At 41.5% G+C, this 19799-nt stretch overlaps 1 protein-coding gene across 5 annotated transcripts in view; it reads left to right on the forward strand.

Annotated features, from left to right (window-relative positions):
* The window catches only part of sox6 (SRY-box transcription factor 6), a 134196-nt gene that overhangs the window by 44782 nt on the left and 69615 nt on the right, over nt 1-19799 (forward strand). For all 5 annotated transcript variants that reach the window (XM_019272594.2, XM_019272593.2, XM_010731085.3 and 2 more), the window contains 2 exons: nt 2775-3015; nt 6003-6213. In XM_019272594.2, the coding sequence (XP_019128139.1) occupies nt 2775-3015; nt 6003-6213 (452 nt within the window). The remainder of the gene's footprint in view (nt 1-2774; nt 3016-6002; nt 6214-19799) is intronic.

Consider the following 19799-nt stretch of genomic DNA (forward strand, 5'->3'; position numbering starts at 1 on the left):
TCTTTAACAAGATTGCTGTAGACACATGTTACAGGAGGATGGAGTCTCCATCGCTCCTTTTCTCTCTCTCTATCCCCTTCTCTCGCTCACGCCTCAGCAGTTTGACTGATGGCTGGAGACCAAAGTAAAAGTGCCTGAGAGACTGAATATTTTAGTGGTAAAATAATACCACTTGATTTACTGTGTAATACAAAAGCAGTGCTTTGTTTCACTCTCACACTCCATTGAGGACGAGGTGCTTGTTGCGCTCACTGCTTGGGCTTTTTGGGTGCATGAATAAAAAATACGTCAGAATCTACGTGCCAGACCCGCTAACACCACAAACACACAAACACACCAGCTTTCTCTTCTAAACCCCCCTCCTCAATCCCACTGCTTACCATTACATGCCTGCCTTTTAACTTCGCTCTGACTTTTGATGTTTAATTAACAGTACACAATTTTGACATCACTTTCTATTTGATATAATTACAGGAAACAATTTAATGCCTGATTAAAATTGAGGGTTAAGACCCACTAAAGACACCAGCCGACAACACATCCAGGCACAGAGGCTAAAAAACAGAGACAGACAGACAGACAGACAGACAGACAGACAGACAGACACAGGTCTCACACTCCTGCCCTACCTGACATACTGGATTTGTTTGTACAGCTGTTGAGACACATGAGATTAACTAAGGCTGCCATTGTTTATGCCTCCTTTGCTGCCTAGGTTGATCTGTGAGTATGTGTGAGAGTGAGACTCAAAGAGTGCTGTATTGCATAGAGATCTGAACATACCAGTGCACATTTCTGAATAATAATTCAATACAGAATTATGTCTGATCTGCTTTGGCATTAGTTCCCTCCAGACCTCTCGAGTCTTCTGGGGCTGCTCTGCTTACTGTTTTGAGGGTTTAAAGAAAACATGCTGACACAGCCTTTAATTTCTCTGAATAAATGTCCAGAAGATCTGAGGTCTGCTCCAGCTACCAACTCTCCTAAATCAAGACTAAAAACATTTCTGCTGTTTATTATGGAACTACAACTGCACACTAACTTTTGCTCAGTCTTTTATTATTGTATCTATCACTGTGGTAATAAATGTAATTTGTTGTATTTTCCCTGTTACTGTTTTTTTTAAATCCACACAGAATAACTATTTGACACCGTGTGTACATGAACAGTACACCTCATTTGACAGACTTCCTTCAGTAGGACCAAGAATCAAACCCATTTTTAAAAAAAGCCTTTTTTAAATAGAACAGATCTTTCCCTATATTTCGGTCCCCGACTCTTAGCAGAAAGTGCAAGGACACCATCGCACCACAGCCTGCCGCAACCTTGAGAGCCCCCACCTCCCTCTCCAACCACCCCCCAACCCACCCCTCCCCAGACAAGCTGTGGGGAACTAAAGTGCTGTCACACTGACCCCTGTGGATAGAGCAGTAAAACGGGGGAGATGGTGATCAGTGATCAGATGTACTACAGCAACTACACTGAGCATTTTGTCACATACAGTACAAACACAGACCGATACCTTCACAGCCCCAATTCATCTTACTTCTTCCTCTCATGCACACACACACACACACACACACACATGTACAGTCATCCTCCAGAGAAGATTAAGCTCTGAGTAGTTATTCTAGTCTTAACGGTCAATGTCTTGTAGCTGAGAAAAATAAGCAGAACAACAGATCGGGGGAAAGCGGATTAGGAGTTAAATATGCTCCAGCTCCTTCTCTCCACTTCACATCAGTAGGAAGGCCATATTATCCCCTTTTTAATTTAATACCAAATGCATAATTAGATTTGCTGGCACAGTGTTTAATTTCATTCATTGTAGCACACAGCGTGAGTGCAGCCTCATTAATTGTGAGAAAAAGCGGAATTGGTTGTATAAATTCTGCACAAAAAAAGAGTTGGGTTGTAAAAAAAAAAAAAGAAATTAGAATTAACATGAGTTTCCTTTGCACCTGATATGTCAAGTACACTCTTCACTGTAATATTCATGAAAGCATGTGACAGATTTGTGAATTAAGTCCTCCACTGTTAGCTTTTGATTTTTAAGCTGCTTACGTAGGATTTGTTGACCTGGGGGGAACACTGTCACACCAAAATGTTAATAATTTCCTAATTTGATGCAAGTCGAGACAAAAGAAGACAAGGCTGTTTTTTGTATGCAGCTGATTGCTGCAGAGTGAAATTGACTCACACAAGGAAAATGACATGATGCTTAAAGGACAAAAGAAAAAAAATCAAATCATCATGAAAGATAAAGGAGATGTCTAAGGTAGCTTAGCAATAAGAAAAATATTTTCACAGGAAGAAGCAACCTTGTTTTACGTCTCCATCTTATTGTGTGATTTTTTTTTTTTTTTTTTTTACTTTTCATCTGGATGGTAGTTTCACTGCCTGGCTGACCTACTGCCTGACTAACTGTCTTGGGGTTTCAGCCAGGACCCAAGTAGGCACAGTTCCAGCCCTAGATCAAGTCATCCATCTGCATTAAACAAAGGATTAGGGACCCCACGGCCTGCTGCAAACCCCCCAAGGCAGAGCAGCTACAGGCAACAGTCAGGTGGAGCATTCAGCCCACTCAGCACTATCTGTTCAAGTGCACCACTTCTAATCCTAGTTACAGCTATGTACAATCACTTGAACATAACGGCCAGTCGTCCGTGAAATACTCAAGGAAACAGCATTCCTTTTCTTGTATTGTTGACGATCCTCAAAACACGATAACATTCTTTCTTGACTCTGTTCTCTCTTATTTTCTTGCCCTGCAGCAGAGTCATGTCTTCCAAGCAAGCCACGTCTCCTTTTGCCTCTGTGGTTGATGGGGATGATGCCATGAGTCAGGAGCACTTGTCTTGGGAGAAAGAGGAGAGCGCTGAGGCGCATGGCACACCACAGCTACCCCTGCACAGTCTGCTCCATGGAAAATCCCATCCTGATGAAATGCAGCCGCTTAGCAGTGTACCGCCAGAGAGCGACTGGGACAGCCTGGTGTCAGCCCAACAGCGCATGGTGAGACAACATACTACATACATGCAAAGAAAATTCAATTAGCTAGCTAACTATAGTTAGATCACAAGACGCATCTTCATTGGTTGGTAGTGCTGTTGAGAGCACACCTTCGAATGCCACCAAAATCTGTTCGCAAAACCAAACATTTAATAATTAGCGACTCTGAAGATTCAATGACGGCCCTCCAATATAAATAAGGTTTGTCAGAATGTTCTTTTTCATTCTTATTTGGTGAATTTGTGGGAAGAATGAAATAAAACAGAAATAGTTGTGGTTGAGACACATAAATGGTGAAGCTTCTTTATAGATCAAATCAAGTTGAGCAAGACATTTTAAACCTTTAAGTGTGCACTGTCTTACTGTCTTCCTTTGGGTATTCAAGACTGAGGTTTAGCAGACACTCATTGTTTCTGGTTTGTACAAAGAAGCTCAGCCCATGTTCTATCCCCAGCTCCAACCCGAATGTTCCCAAATGCTGTGAAACCTCTGGGATCTTCAGATAGTCAGCTCTGCCAAACACCGAACCAGCTATTATTAGCCTTCTAACTTGCATAATACGAATACCACATACACAATTGCATCATGACCAATGGAAGGCTATGTAGCCTCATCTGCTTCCTTTAGCTTGCATTTGTGTTGCTATTAAAGAAACATGTCTTGTCCTCTGTGCGCGGGTGTTGTTTTTCTTGTTGTGTATAAGCTACATCTGCAGCCAGATCCCAAACACTGTACATTCCAAGTGCGGAGCTGCTTTGATGTGAGCGGAGCGAGGAAGAGCACAGGCACTTGTGGGCTATAGACATGGGAGGCAGGTGGTTGTCTGTGACAGACGGCTCTGTGGTAAAGAGACCCAGAGGGCCTCTGAAGTAGCTCTGCAGTTGGCCACTGAGACCCTCAACACCTCAGCATCGCAGCACAACACACACGCAAAACAGACACATGAATAGCCTCTGTAGCAGACTGCTCCTCGTGATGCCGGGGTGTGTATGCTGACAGTGTAGGTAATTGACAGGAGGAGGATCGCTCAGGTGTTCTTTTCATCTGTGGTACATTTCAGGATGTTACTAACAGAATTTTAGAAGGTTTTATGAGGTGGAGTGAAAAACGCAGAAAAAGTTTATAAATGCCTACAACCAATATTTAATAAAAAATATATCAAATATTATAAAACAGTGTTTACACACAGATGGCAACAAAATGTCAGAGGCAAGTAGTATTAGTATTATTCATAAAGAAAAAATGGAAGAAAACATAAAAGGGGGCACAAAAAAACATTGAATGGTATTAAAATCTAAATATTTTGATCCTCTGCAGAGGCTGTTATGTTACAATATAAATATTTTGAGAAAAAAAAGCAGTGTGTATTCGGTTTATTGTAGCAGAGCAGCAAAATATTGTAATTACTAAAAAACACTGGCCAAAATGTGATCTCTGCGCTAAAGAAGGCTAACAGCCCTAAAAGTAACATGAAGAAAGGGTAACGGAAACAGATAAAGGGATTTGCGTGATATACTGATCTGTTAGGAAATGTAAACGTTTTTGAATTAATTATGTTTAGAAGTTACTTAAAACACAAAATGAAAAAAAGAGAAAAGAGAGGGAAAAGTAAAATGGAGGACGACAGGGAGAGATAGAGAGAAGAAAGGGGAAAGGCATAAGGCGAAAGGAATGAGAGTGTTGCCTTTGCTGATTACCTGACTCCACTGCTGTGCCATGCGTCTGTGTGGGCTGTGCCCAGAACCGGTGCCAGCTGATTAACCCAGCACTGCTCCACTCCCCTCAAGCACTCTCCACTGTCTCTGCCACACTGCATAATCATCCAACACAGGGCTGGGAGGTGCAGAGTCGACCGGTAGGTCGTGCCACCCTGGCGCTTGGTACCAGACCACCCTACACACCACTGCAACTCTGCCTGGAGCTCGACATGCAACGCAGGGATGAGAATTTGGCACCGTCAACATTCCTGCACCAGTGAACCGCATTCCTGACTTTTTATTTAGGATTGTCAGTGGCTCCAGACGTTGTTCTATCATTGTACCCTGCCCTATTACACTCTGTTATCAGACTGCTGTTGATTAAAGCTTTTCACTTTTCCATGAGAGGCATGCAGTATGTGTTGGATTCAGATGTGCGTCATGTTTATTCTTTTCAGTGCGGAAGGCCAAAGTTTAAATCAGAGCTAAGTGTTCCCCTGTTAAAGGCTGCAAACTCCTGGCTGCTTAGCTACCTTCTGCTTTCTCAGACTCCACAAACCATAATTAACACCACCTTCTGTCAGAAGCAACCCTCAGCCATGGTCTGCGTGCTGAATATACACTCCCATGTGTAGAGTATTCTCCCCCCCTAACCCCCCCCTCCTTTAAGCTCTCTCCCATTCTTCTCCCCATTTCCTTCTTGTCTCTGTTTGTGCACGGGGAGCACTCAGCCAGTCAGCCAGAGACAGGACCCTTAGTTAAATACTAAACCATACACAGGTGGGACTGAAAAACAACAACAGCTTCAGACAGGACACAGATTTACGATGGCTCAAGGCACTCAGCTGAGAATAGGTCTCCACTAGAAAATGAACAAATTACACAGCAGTCACCCTAACACAAATGCACACTCAAAAGCAATTTGAGAAATTACAGTTGGGAGGTTTCTCTGTGTAGTCTCTGCAGATGAAAAGTAAAGCCTGAGCACATTATGGATATGCCCTATGAAAGTGTACCTCATCATTTCATCTCAGTTTTTCACTTGTCATGTCTCATTTACCAGCGCAGCTAGCTCTGTTGAAGATACAGAAGCTGCTGTATGAAAGCCAGAGAAGGAGCCATTTGATATGGCCAAATCGCCCCTGAGCCGCAAAAACCCAGCAATCACTGCATTTGAATGAAAAACTGTCAAAAAGCTCAATGGAGCCCTGACAGAACACAGAAACACACTCATCATTTAATACAAATCCCATCCCTTGTTGCCACCCCTCCCAACTTTTGTTTGCCTTACAGGAATCTGACAGCAATAAAGTATGTTCCCTGTACTCCTTCCGGAACAATTCCACTTCCCCACACAAGCCGGAGGAGGGGGCCCGGGAGCGAAGTGACCTGCTGAGCGGATCAGCGTTTGGAACTCCGGAGCGCCGCAAAGGAAGCCTGGCAGACGTAGTGGACACGCTGAAGCAGAAGAAGCTGGAGGAGATGACAAAGACAGAGCAAGACGGTATGACTCCCTGTGTTTGCGTGTGTGTGTGCGCGTGTGTGTGTGCGTTTGAGGTAGGAATACCTTTTTTCTCCAAAGTGTGCCTGATCATCCCAAATTTTCCCTTTTTCTTTTTATACGTTTCTAGCTTCCTGACTGTCTGCCTTTTTTCTCTTGTATCTTTCTGTCTCATATACTCATGTGGGCACACACGAGCCGGGAATACTGACGTTACAGTGTTTCCAGTTTGTACTGAACCTTTTCCAATGTGACAAAGACTGTGTGGCAGCGCACCTCAGCATAAGTGTGGTCTTCTTCCGTGCCAAGGCAAACTCTTTGACTATAAAACTCACAGTGCTGACCTGATGCCAGGAACATTACCTCTTTTTATTTTGCTACACAAGAACACTTTTCACTCAGCGCAGGTATTCATCAAAGTTTGCTACCCACAAACAACCCAAGCCCTGGTCACGGGTTTTACCTAATTAATTCATCTATTTCTACATTTGTATTTTCCTACAATTATACACGGAGAAAGGAAATACTTGTCTGCGATAAGACTGTTAGGCCTATGTCATATTTGCACCCCGATTCACCCCGCTCGGCTCTCCCTCCCACAGCCTGCAGTCTATCAAGAGTATGGCGGAAAAACAAATATTTGAAAGAGCTGCTGAAACACATCCCCCTTCTTAATTAGGGCTGTAGTAATATAACTACATCCAATCAAATGTTAAACCCCCTTGGGAATGCATGTGTCTCATTTAGTGTCTGGGGAGCTCTTAGCTTAAGCACTTCATCAGACGAATAAATTAGACCTCTGTTAGCCTAAAAATAATTTGCCACTTCTTTTCTAAGTGTTCGTTTGGTCATCTTTGTATCAGAGCATCACAGGCCTCTCACCAGATAATCATTTAGTCACATCCTGATATGGGGACTGATTATTTGTGGTGTCGTTTAGATCATAAAAAGACAGAACAATCAGTCCTTATTCATCTGAGCACCTATAATTTGGAGATCATTTAGAAAGCTGAAAAGTTTGGATTATTGAAACGGATCAAAATGGCCAACAAACGGTCTAGATGCATTCGAAACTTTAAATACAGGAAACATGCTGGTGCACAGACGCATGCCAACATTTTTCACCCTTTATGCCAATTAAACTTCTGCCGACGTGTGATGTTAAAATATTCATAGTGTAATCGATACATTATATATTATTTAATGACCATTGATCTTGGCAAATAAGCAAAAATATTAAATACAAAATATAAATATTTGGTAATTAATGGAGGTTCCTCCTGAACACCTACAGATGTGAATATGCAATATTCTTGCTACTTGTCTTCTTGACACTGGCCTGTTCCCAGGACACCCACAGTGCTTTACAGGACAAATTCTGGTTGGTAAAAAAGTGAAGCAATTTTGCTCCTTGTTCTTTGTTTTACCCTAAGGTGAAAATGTATTTTATATGTGTCCTGTTTCTTTCAGAGTTGATTTTCTGGGCAAGATTGTCAGTGCTCTCTGTAGCAACGGCGGGCGTTATGGTAATGAGCCCCAGCTGGTGAAGGCTGGTTGTTGCAGTAATTTAAATGGTCAAGTGCAGCTTGTAATCCAGGGCCGTATGTTAGCGCAGGGAGGAGAGGGTGCTTTAGAGTGCCATACAGCTGTTTTAATCTCCTGTTAATAATAGAGACTTGGTCTGCCTCATGCGCTGTGTATCATCACCACCTAAATAAACTCCCTTGTTGGAGGAAATTAGTTTCTGAGCAGGGAACACAGCAGAAGACAAGAGCCTCACAAAGTTCAGTATGGCGTCCCCAGGCTGCAGGAACTGAGAGATACTCTGTTCTTGAGAGCACTTGAGGAAGCTTCAGTGGTGATGATCAGTGATTACTGTAAAATGGAGGGAGCCAAAGGAAAACCTCATGAAAACCTTTGAGGAATCATAATCTTATGTCTTTGTTTATGGAGAGAGAGAGCGAGAGAGAGAGAGAGAGAGAGAACCCGTTTGAAATTGAAAAGGACAGGATTAACCTATTAAAGTAGGTTGGAGAAGCCATTTGTTGTCTTAATGATGTTGCTAATGTGGCACAAGCAACAGATGAGCTAAATATATCGCTTATCTAAGCATGACAACTGTTGTCTCTAATTCTGCTGCTTTGGTGCCTGCCGGGTCGGGATCACTAAGGTCCTCAGAGACCTCTCACCATCTGCTGCCATTCTTCTCTGGGCTTCCTTGTCTGGTCAAGATAGTTCATTGTCCTGGTGGACTGAAGATGAACGTGGTGACCTCAAGTGTAGAGTGAAAACAAATGGAGCTGCAGTACACTTTACACAGTACATTGCTCATATATGGAAGATGAAATCTCACTTAAAGTGATGTTAACATTGGAAGATTTGGTTTGGAAAGCTTCCCGGGAATGGTATCCAAATATTGTTTGTCTGTCTTTATTAGCTTTTTCAGAAGTGATTTTTTTTTTTTTAAGTATTTGAACAGTTAAGACAAAGTGCAAAAAATAATTCTTTGGTGGTTGGTTTTGTAAAATGTCCTTTAAGTAGAAATGAGCAAATATGCATCTTTAACTAATAATGTCTCAATTCAAAGAAAAGCTTTGACCAGTTTCCTTCATTGATCACAATACCATATAAACATTATAACAATAGAGACACACTCAGGGTTATAAGTATCATTCCTCCGTTCTTCCATCTCTATATATTTGTACCCTTTCACCCTCTCTATCCTTCCACCCTTCCTCTCTATTTCTGCTCCTTAAAGTGCTTTAAGTGCTTGTGACTGTGCTAATGAATGAAAATGTCCTCCCAGCAGCAAGCACCACATTTAGCTGAATAGTCACCTTTGCTGTAAAAGCTCTATTAGGCCCAGTTGCCAGCAGGGCTAACGATTGTGCCCCATGTTTATTTACTAGGTATTGTAAATGCATTATTTATGGATAGGTCTCCAGACAGCACTTGTCAAGAGTTAAAAATGTCAGTATAATGTATTAAGGGGAAAAAGAAAAATAGCCACCATTATAAAAACCCAAGGTGACCTTGATTTGATTCACATGCAATTAGAACAGTTTTATATAATGCACTAAAGTATGAATCAATACTGTGCAAGTCAACACAGAAATACTTTGTGTGTTGACTCTTTATGATCGTCCCCAAGACAAGGACGGGTAATTGGGTTTAAGCTTCCTGTCTTAGCTTTTAGGGATCTTGGGCTCAGTGTCTGCATGTTGAGTCCGTGCCAGCGGAATTGGATGCAGTTATGAATCTTTTCTCATCTTTCTTTATCGAGTGGTATGCCGAGACATTCTTTCTTCCTTCCTGAGTGAAGAAGCTCAAAATGAGATGCACATAGATACGAAACAAACAAACAGACAAACATAACAGAGCATCAGATGGTCTTAATCCAACATATTTAGTCATTTTTTAAATGGTTTCAGTTGAGCTGTGTTCCATAAACACATAAGCCCATCAAACGTTGAGTGTTACAGTTTCTTATTAGTCGAGTCAATCTTTCTCAATCATTTCACTATTGTTGATTGCAATGGCCATGGTATCCAGGATCACAGTATACTGTTATGGCTCAGTTCCCTGGATGTTGACAATCTTTGATCAGGGCCAACCAACCGGTGAACAGGTGTAGTCTGAAGAGATTTGCCACAGCTGTTGTACTGACAGTGGAGACTTCCATGTATAATCTATAGCTATAATCTAAATATTTAAAAAAAACTTAACAATTTCCCAGCTGCCATTCAAAAGAAAACAGACAAGCAACAGCAAGTCCCCCACCCCCCCAAAAAACAGAGGGAATGCCCTCCATTTTATAATTTTTCAGTTTTTTTTAGACCAGTCAGAGTGGATACAGTAGGTGCTCAAGCAGAATACTCAACACCTGGAGCCCTTTGACAGAGTCACGGCTAATTAGCTTAGCGAAGGGGAGCCACACCACCATTCAGCCAAACCGAGACCCCTCTTTAATCGCAGGTAGAATGATATTTAATGACTACTGTGAAAGAGTTCCCCTATTACAGCGGCAGGTAACCAAACCATTGCTTGTGACATGAAACAGCACAACATGGTGTGCCATTGTGATGTATGCGTTTCTGTGTCATCACTTAGACCTTTCTTTCTCTCACTCTGCCTTTGCCACCTCTCCTCTATTTATAAATGTAATCCCCCAACGAGGTTGTGTATTATCACTGTACAATGACTGTGCAGTAGGCTGAGTGTGGGGGGAGTGATCAGCATTGTGTGTGTGTAGCCCCGGGTCATTATCCTCTATTACAACAGGCCATGTAATGAGATTCAGGGATGGGTGAAAGCGTTGGAAGAGAATAGGATCAGCTCTAAGCCTGTGGTCTGATTAGCACTGATGAACTCTTGACTCTGTTGCAACACCGTCCCCCGTCAGTGTCACACTCCCCTGCTGACTCCAAACGGAGGCTGACTGGAAATTGGCTGCAGGTGCTTAATAGCAGCAACAGATTTATCTTTTGGAAATTTATTTATCTTAAATGTAGCATTAAAAAAATATTTTCAAAAGGTTTTCTAAAAAGGTATATAACTGTATGTATAATGCAATCTGTATTATACATTACTTCCCTCCCCCCAAAGAGACTGATGCACTTTCTCCCCTCCGATTCTAGTCCCTCCCTTCTCCCCTCTCCTCTCATCCCAGCTGCCATGTCATCTGGTTCTGCTTTATCCCACCTAATTAATAGGAATCTTTGTTATAATGATCTGAGCATGAGCCTCTGACTCTATGCATATGCAATGAAGGCTGGAGATCCAGTTACCTCGATTGCCGATTTTGGAGAGATTCTTGAGACGTAGCTCTACGCTGCCGCTGAGTGAAGCATCTTACTGGACGGCCTAAGGCCAGGATCCTCCTGGCAAGACACACACACAGGCCAAAGATCAGTCAAACACCAGCGTTTCTCCTGTGCGCCCTGTTCCCATCTCCTTTAATAATCTGTTCTTTGTACTGTCAACATGATTTCAGCAAGCTGCTTATCTTGATTCAAGTAATCTATTTGATCAAATAGCCAATATAGTTTAGTGTGTGCGTGCGTGCATGCATGCATATACTGTATGTGTCAGTGGGGGTCTTCCTGTGTGTGTGCGTGTGCATGTGTGTGTGTGTGTGTGTTCTCTCTTGGCCTGTGGCGTGGTGCACCAGCCCAGCGGAGCAGTGCTCTGGTCTGTCACTTTTGTTTGAATAGGTAATGTAGATCTGTTCAGGCTGAAGAGACATGAGCTGGAATCGCTTGTTAGGACACATGATCAAAAGCGGCTCTCTGCTCTCTGCCAATCAACCCTCTTGTCACCCTATGAAGCAGACGTTAAATAGATTTTTCGGCTGTATGCCGCGGGCAGCCTGCCAACCTGACATGTGAACTTTCACAAAAAAAAGATACCCTGCCCCTCACTCCTCCTTAATCTCACTTTCCCAACCTTCTTCCTTCTTTTCCATTTTTTCTCACCTCTTTCCCTTATTTCCCTCTACCATCATGTCACCTTCATCCAGATCAACATTTTCCCTCCTCCAAAGATTTTTGTCTCTCACCCCATCTTACTCTCCAGCGGCAAAGTTGCTCCTCTGCCAGGCTGAGATCAGAGCCCAGGGCTAAATGGACTGGCTGTCTGAGGGGGATAGGGAGCACAGAGTGCCTGGTCCACTGCTGAATTATGTATTTACTATCTGTTCCAAAACAGAGCCCTCACATAACACCGGCACGTCCCCAAAGGACGACGGGGGGCCGACACAGGTTTCACTTTACACAAGCTAAGATATAGATTTTGTTGCCCCTTTCAAAACGGGAACCCTTTCTGCTGTCTTGGTCATTCAGATGACAAAACAAGCAGCTGCTTCTTCAATGTGCCATTCTTTGCATTCAAGATCACCTTCCCCAGTTCTCATATTCCGATTAGTCAACAGTAGCAACTGCTGTGGAGCATTCCAGGGGCCATCTTTCCGGGTTTCAGCTGTTGAGCGTGTCCCCCTGCACCCATGCAGCACAAAACTCCCATTGTGATCCTGGCTTACTGGCTGCACAGGAACCCCTTGATAGGAGGAAACGGGTGTCTCTGAGAAACAAATCACAGCCAGGGTTGCACAGAGACTTGTTTGTCTTTACATAGTCACACACCCGTACACTGGTTGTAGGTATGTCTCGTCAGTGACGTCACTGCGTGTGCAGCAGTAATTTTAGGGGAAAAGTAAAATATATATATATATTTGCTGTCTGAAAAACAAACAAACAATAAATTTACCTCTGTGCCGTATACGGGTGATTGGGCAATTAAATCAACAACACTTTGTAACGGCCTGACTGTTTTATGTGACACTGCAGTATTTAAAGGGGCACAGAGATGGTGAAACGCTGACATGTAAGAAGGCAGAAGACATTAATGCTGCTATATCTGTCATTGGCGGTGAGGCCAAGAATTGGGAAATGTGTCTGAAAAGAACATGAAGTGTGACAGAAGAGCAGACAAAGTTCATAAAGCCAGGACAGTGGTGTGGGGGGAGGGGCTGAGGCAGTGAGAAATGGGGAGATCAGGGGCTATTCCACAATGGGATGGGGTGCAGAGGGAGGGCACATGTGTGTGTGTGTGTGTGTGTGTGTGGTTGTGTGCGTGTGTGTGTTTGAATGCCTGCAGTAGGGTTACACTGGGAGACTTGTGTGCCAGCTCAGTATCACTGTCCTAGCTGTGGCATTCAGCTCCCAAGCATTCTCCACACATAACTTGACAAAAGAGCCGGTGTCATCTGACCAAGGATCAAAATAGTGTGAGTGTAACTCACACCCTGGACACAGACAGCCTCTGTGGCCTGCTAATGATTTCAGAGCACATTGCAGGCTTGTTCTGTAAGTCAGACGTACGTCAGCCATCCAGCTAAGAGATCCGCCTTGACAGAAGCAAACATGACAACTAGTGTACATACAGCCTATTAACATATTTGCATTGTTTTTTTTCCCCCCTACACAACAGGCATGAACGTCTTACACCAAACTTTGATGGTTGCCTCTTGAACAAAGAGACTTTTTAATCAGCAGTGATGAAACAGATGTTTCCTCCCACTCGATGCTTTTTCTTTCTCCTTGTTCAATAACATTACCGTGCACGTGCCAGCAGATGAGATGAGGATGTCAGAAGAAACGAATAGAAATGTGTTTTATTGCACTGCAAAGCCTGAGTGCCAATGAGTATAATTATTTGACGAAGATCATCTCTCTTTGGAAGTACCTCCAGAATAATTTTTTTAAGTCTGCACTGCTCGGGTGGTTAATATGTTTTAAGACCATGTCGTCAATTGCACATCATGAAGTTCAATCGATTGCTTGACGTTATTTAAAATTAAGATTAATGACTAGTTGGGGCGGCCTTTTTGTTATTGTGCCAATTAGCATAATATTGGAAAAAGGAAATTGGGTCGTTAAGATAATTTTACCTCCTTTACTGCACGTCATCTTTCTCTTTCCCTTTCCTTTTGTCATTTTTTCACTGGGTGGGAGGCACAGGGTGGGTGTCATTAACTTCCCCCGTTGTGAGCTGGACCAATAAGCTCAGTCACTCATGAGAAGCAAATTTCTCCATCTTTGCCCAGCAGGTCTCAGTCCATATGGCCCTGTATCCAACAGAAAGGGAACGGGTCGACCGAAAAGAAAAATGCAGCCTCTATTGTTGCCAAACTAACTTGAACAATAACACATTACGGCACTTAGATGTGGGTAAATGAATGACTGCCTAGGAGTAAGAATGCTTAACCTTTAGAAGTGCTTTAGAAGTTACTTCATCAATTCTTTATCCAGTGGCAGGGCAAGAATCTGAATTTTATTTTTAACTTTGTTAATAATCAATCAATAATTTGTAATGATCAAGTTGTAAAAATATGAAAGTGCTGTAACATGTTTCAAGTTTCATGCATTTTTTTTTATTTATCTATAAATAGTTCCCTTTGGTCTTACAGTGTGTGTGCATTCTGAACTTTTTTCTTCCTTTTTTCTGTTACAATTGGAGGATAGTCACATATATATGCATTAGCAAAATTCAACACATTTAGAGTATGCCATATTACCAAAAGTACAGTAAATTACCCGTCTTATTCTTGTAATTTGCACTTTTTTAATATCTCATCTTATGGTTCACTCTCTGAAGCGCATCGCCGTCGTCCAGTGTTTATGATGAAATAAAGTTTCGATGTCTATACCCGACACTTGGCTTCACTGCAAATTGTAATGCATTCATGTGGATCCTATTAGTCTCTTTTTGTCCTTGTAGAGTCAGACACCCATTAATTTACTAAATCACACTGAACAGCCATGATCACAGTACTCCACGTTTTCTTCACACATCTATTAATTTAACATAGATGAATAAATGTGAATGTTTTCGAGCATTGATTAGCAGGCAAGTTTATATCTGACAGTTAAATTGCAGGGTACCCAAAAAAAAATCTCTCCAATGCAAGGTACCCAGTAATTTAATTTTTGTGTGAAATTATTATAATTTATTACAGTGTGTGGACCCTAATGATTACCGACATCAAATGGAAATTATAAATTGAAATCAAGTCCACATATTTCTCCTCATAATGTTCATCTTCACAAGTGCTGATCCCCTCATCAGCACCGGCTGAGATTCCTGAAGTAGTGTCTACTTTTTCTCTCCACTAAACCAAACATGAGCATGCATTGCTATACCTTTTTTTTTCCCTTCTTACCGCCTTTCTCTTTTGCTTTCTTGCTCTATTGTTTTCTAGTTAAAAAAATAAGTGAACCAATTTTGCAGATTTAAGGTGCTTATGAACAGCTTTATTAGGCTGATTATTATTAAATCTCAAGCAAAAAAAAAAAAAATACTAAAGATTGAAATCAATTATCTTGGTCTATTTTAATAAAACCTCCACTTTTCTTTGACCTTGTCTGGTTCTTTGTACATGGACGATTGGTCTTCCTTAATTTAATTGTTTGTTTCCCTGATGAGTAGTTGGGTGCATTGTATTGATAGCTGTGCTCAATACTCCCTTCGCTGTCTGGATTTTTTTTTTAAGCAAAAAACGGGAGAGGAGAGGGAATGAAAAGTTAATTTTGCTATCCAAGCATTTAATGGTCCTAGTTCTTAAAAGTGACCTTGTGGGGTAGAGAGCGGAGCAGCACAGCAGCTCCTTCCAGATGCACACATGGCATCCATCGGGGGCACAATCACGCACAGTCCCAACACCTCAGGCTCGGACATATGTTGAGTTTTATTTCATTCTTCTGACATTAATCCTATTCACCAGCTGTTCTGCCAGCTGCCACTCTCCGGCTTAAGGGGAGATTGCAGTTTTGGGGGCTCTGAGTACTGGTTTATCTTGGCTCCTCATCTGCTCCTCACGAAGTTTTGATTGGATTTTTTTTCCTTGCCCTCCTCCTACTTCCAGGTTCCTTGAGTTGCATACTTCCCTGCAATCTTTCCTCTCTCTTTCAACTTCTTTGCTTTTGTTTCCCTCCCCCCTCTCTAATTTGTGTGCAGATAAGAGGCTGCAATTTGACTTTGAATCTTGGCTTTTTCTGGCCCATGCCCTCTGCGAGGCCTACAAGTCTTTAGCAGTGTTTCTTCAAGACATGTCCAATTACCACGCTCTGAATATTTATTACAAACATTAGCACCAAAGAGGTACGGTACAGAAGTTAGTGATGCACAGCATCCTCAGCTTGCAGCACACTAGCCTCTTGTCAGCCCCTCAACTTGTCCCAGTCTTTCTGTCAAGAGAGCATTTGTAAGGCATCACAGCGCTGTCATCTAACAGCATTTCTGTAGGATTAGCCTGGACATGCCCTCAGCCTGTACAGTTATGATTATTGACATATTGGGTCTGACATATTTCACATTTATGTGCATTGTCTGGAAGCATACTCAAGTGTTCTCAATGTCATTTCTGCTGAAGAACGGCCGGGCAGTCTGCGAGCAAGGGCTGCAATGAATTGATCATTGCTCACTGCTCACTTTAATAATTCAAGCCTGATTGCCACAGAGTGCCGCAGTAAAATGGATTGGGAGAGGTCACATGCTGCTCAGCTCAGGAGGTGAAGCCCCTTGGGGATGGTTAATTCATATATGCTTGATAGACACGTGTCCTATTTAAAGAGGTCAGGGTGCTGTGTGTGTATACGTCTTCTCAGAATGGCCAGGTCAACGCTGTAGGATTAACACGTTGGTCAGTGCAGATAAGGGCGAGGGATGACGGGAGAAGTTTCTGGTTATACAGGCCCAATGTGTCCGTTGGCCTGAAGAAAAAGCTGAAATAAACAAAAAGTTACCTGCAAATTACATTTAGCATTTTCCTACATAAAACCACACAGTAATAGATAACAGTTTTGACATGTGGTTGTGCCACAAGGTCTTTCAGTCCACTTTACTTCATTTAACTCTACAACCTTCACTTCCTAATGGAATAAAAACAAGAAGTAGTATGACACTTTCTAGAAGCAACCAAAATGTTCACCAAATTTCAAAGAAACAGAACAGCAGAAAAGAGACCATTAAATTGAATTTATACAAATTCAGACAAACTATGATAACCACTATGTGTAGGGCTGGTGATCTATTATCAATCCTGCGTCAGTATCCATAAAGCAACTTCTATGACTCCTGCTCACAAAAAGACCTCGAACTTATCAAGAAAAACTGACTCATGACCCCTTCTAGACACAGACAACTAAAGTTAGCACTTGGTGAGATACGATGTTCAGGAAGAGAACACACTGTAAGAAGTAAGGAAATTGGAATGAAAGGAAGTGAGGCAACAAGGGAGGACGTGTGTCAGAACCTCAGATGAAGCACATCTCCTTCATGTTACCTACAATGTATTTATAGCAACTGTTTACATGACCAAACAGGGTAGTCTAAAGGTGACTAACAGAGATGTTCACCAAGTGGAATAATGATTAGGTGTCAGTTAAAGAAAGCCCACCACGAGGTGCAGGTGCTCCACAATACACTGACATATCTGGACCTTTTTATTTATGCATGCCAGCACTAGTAATTACATATTAAAAAGCTGGAATTATTTAACTGCACCAAAAAGTCTTCTGGAAATGGTAGAGGTTATTAAAACTGTTGACAACGAGGAAAGGTAATTGCCTGAAAATGAGCGACAACGCACTGTTGTGCTCAGTGTTTTTTTTCCCCCCAAGCTCCCTCTTTAGCGTTTGCATTGTGCGGCATCACCCGGGTGTGTAACCTATTGCGTTCCGATTGCTCCCTTGCAATTAGTGCCCTTTTTGTCCTCACTTCAATAACGCCATGATTATGGAGACTTCAGGAGTATTTGCAGCATCCAACAGCTGTTGTCTCAGGGACTACCGGCTGAATGACAAAAACATGTTTTCTCTCTGCATTTCACTTCCCTGCCTGCCTCTTGTAATTATTATGTTTTATTTGGTGTGATGATGGGGTCTTGTTTTTAGTGTGTCTGTGATTAAGATATTCAAAGGACTCCTTGGAGTGTGTCACAGTCATTTTCTTTTTTATCAATCTTGACTTTTGATTTGTATCCCGTGCAGTGCAGAGTGGATGGGAAATTAGATGTCAGCCTATCATTGTCTGACTGAGATTTGGAGTTTTATTTCTGAGAGAGAAATTTATGCCTGAATTAAAGAAATATACTGTATCTAACACTGAATGTAGGAAAGAAATTTAAGAGCTTTTTTAAGGATTTAGACAGTTTTTGCATGTGTAATCACATGATGCAGTCAATATAAGGAAGTAAATCAAAAGCACTAATATCATATAGAGAGCAGTCATTAATGCATCATTTATGACTCTATAAATCATTGCAAAATAAAAGTGATTTGTGTAATTTTCAAACTAAGCGACAGTGGATATTCCTCATCCCATTGCTTACTTCATTAGACCTTTTAGCTAAGCACCACCAGACTACAGTCATCAACATATTTTATGACATGACTATATTTTCTTGACCTCAAATTCCAAAAGAAACTAAGTTATTTTTTCATTTTATCACATATTTTTACCAACATATTTTTTGTAAACATATGAAGGACTCGCCACTTCTTGAGCTCTCTGTGCAGCCTGATGTCATTTTTTTTATGGCCCAAGATGTTTTCAACAATTTACATATTTTATGTTTATATGTCATTTTGTTTCAAGTGTAGTCTTAACACTGATTTTTTAAATCTTTTGAGCAGCTGTTCCACAAAAAAATATGCTTTATAAATAAAATTGCCATTGCAATGTTTAAACTGCATTCACTCTATTCACTCTGGTGCAGTCTTCAGTTTTGTTATTGCACTTCAGAGATCTTCTTAATGCCAAGTTTAGTGTTTGTGTAAAGTTTGGTTTTGGTTGACTATAACTGGATTATGACAAATGATAAAAAATGTACTCCATTCAAGCTGAAGCTTGTTTAGAGACTCTACACCCCATTTCCTGTCTTCCTCGGCTCCTCCTCATTGTTTCCTTATTCGCCTCACTGTATGGGTCTCTGTATTCTGGGGAGGAAATTATTTATATGGTCAGTGTCAGTTGATCATTGATTTGGTAATTACATGTTTCCCCTTGAGGCTGGTACAACTGATATACAAGGCCAATGCTAAAGGGGAGGTCTCTTAGTCTGTTATCCATGACTTATGGCTAATTTGACTCTGCTAGATAGCCCTCTTTTCTCTGCCAACGGCTTTTCAACACAACAAACACTCGAACACAAGTATCATCTTTCTCCCCGGAGAATAGAGCGCACAGAGAAGCTCAGAATGTGGTGGCAGACAGTTGAAACGATTTCATTGCTGACAACACAGGGTAATAAAATACCAATTGCTGCATGTTGTAACAAAACCCTTTTTGTGCTTTGAGGCAGTCGCTTACTTTTAAAACATGTTGTTGTGTTTTGTTGCATCAGCAAATCTGGAAGATTAAACCTTTTACAGATTAAAATCATTGATATGTGAAAGTGAAGTCTGCCTTTTTTTGGCCTCTAACAACCGATATGTTTACTAAATTTAATATACACACCGGACTTCATATCTCCATGGCAATCTGCAGAGATATTGACAATTAGTATGTCATGAATTTTTAAGATTTGCTTTACGACTGTCCAACCCAATTACAACGTGACAACATTTGATTTGTTTAAAGCTGTGTTTATTTGTCTATTTGGTTTTGCACTCAGTGATTCGAGCTTTTCTACATGGCAATGATCGTTTGGATGAACTGCTGTTTAGAGCAGCAATAAAAACATAAATTAGCAAACGACTTTCCCCTACCTTCGCCTCTCAACCACACACGCATTTATAGCTAACTAGCACTCAATTTAATAAATGTTTTGTCTTATAAATTCAGATTATTAGTTGTTGCGTTCATACACCAGAGTATGAAATATGAGAGAGAAAGACATTTTTCCTCGAGACTGTCAGGGAGTTAGTCGGTGTCAGGACAGACAGTTAGTGGTAACCTGCCTCTTAGCTTCACTACTATGGTTTATACTGAACACGATATTCTGGCAACACTAACTGCCAGGTGCTGAAAGCTTTGTTTATGTCACACATCAACCTAGAAACATTCCTTTGTTGAGATTTATGAGGATCATT

Source organism: Larimichthys crocea, chromosome VIII (assembly GCF_000972845.2).
Source record: "Larimichthys crocea isolate SSNF chromosome VIII, L_crocea_2.0, whole genome shotgun sequence".
NCBI lineage: Eukaryota > Metazoa > Chordata > Actinopteri > Sciaenidae > Larimichthys > Larimichthys crocea.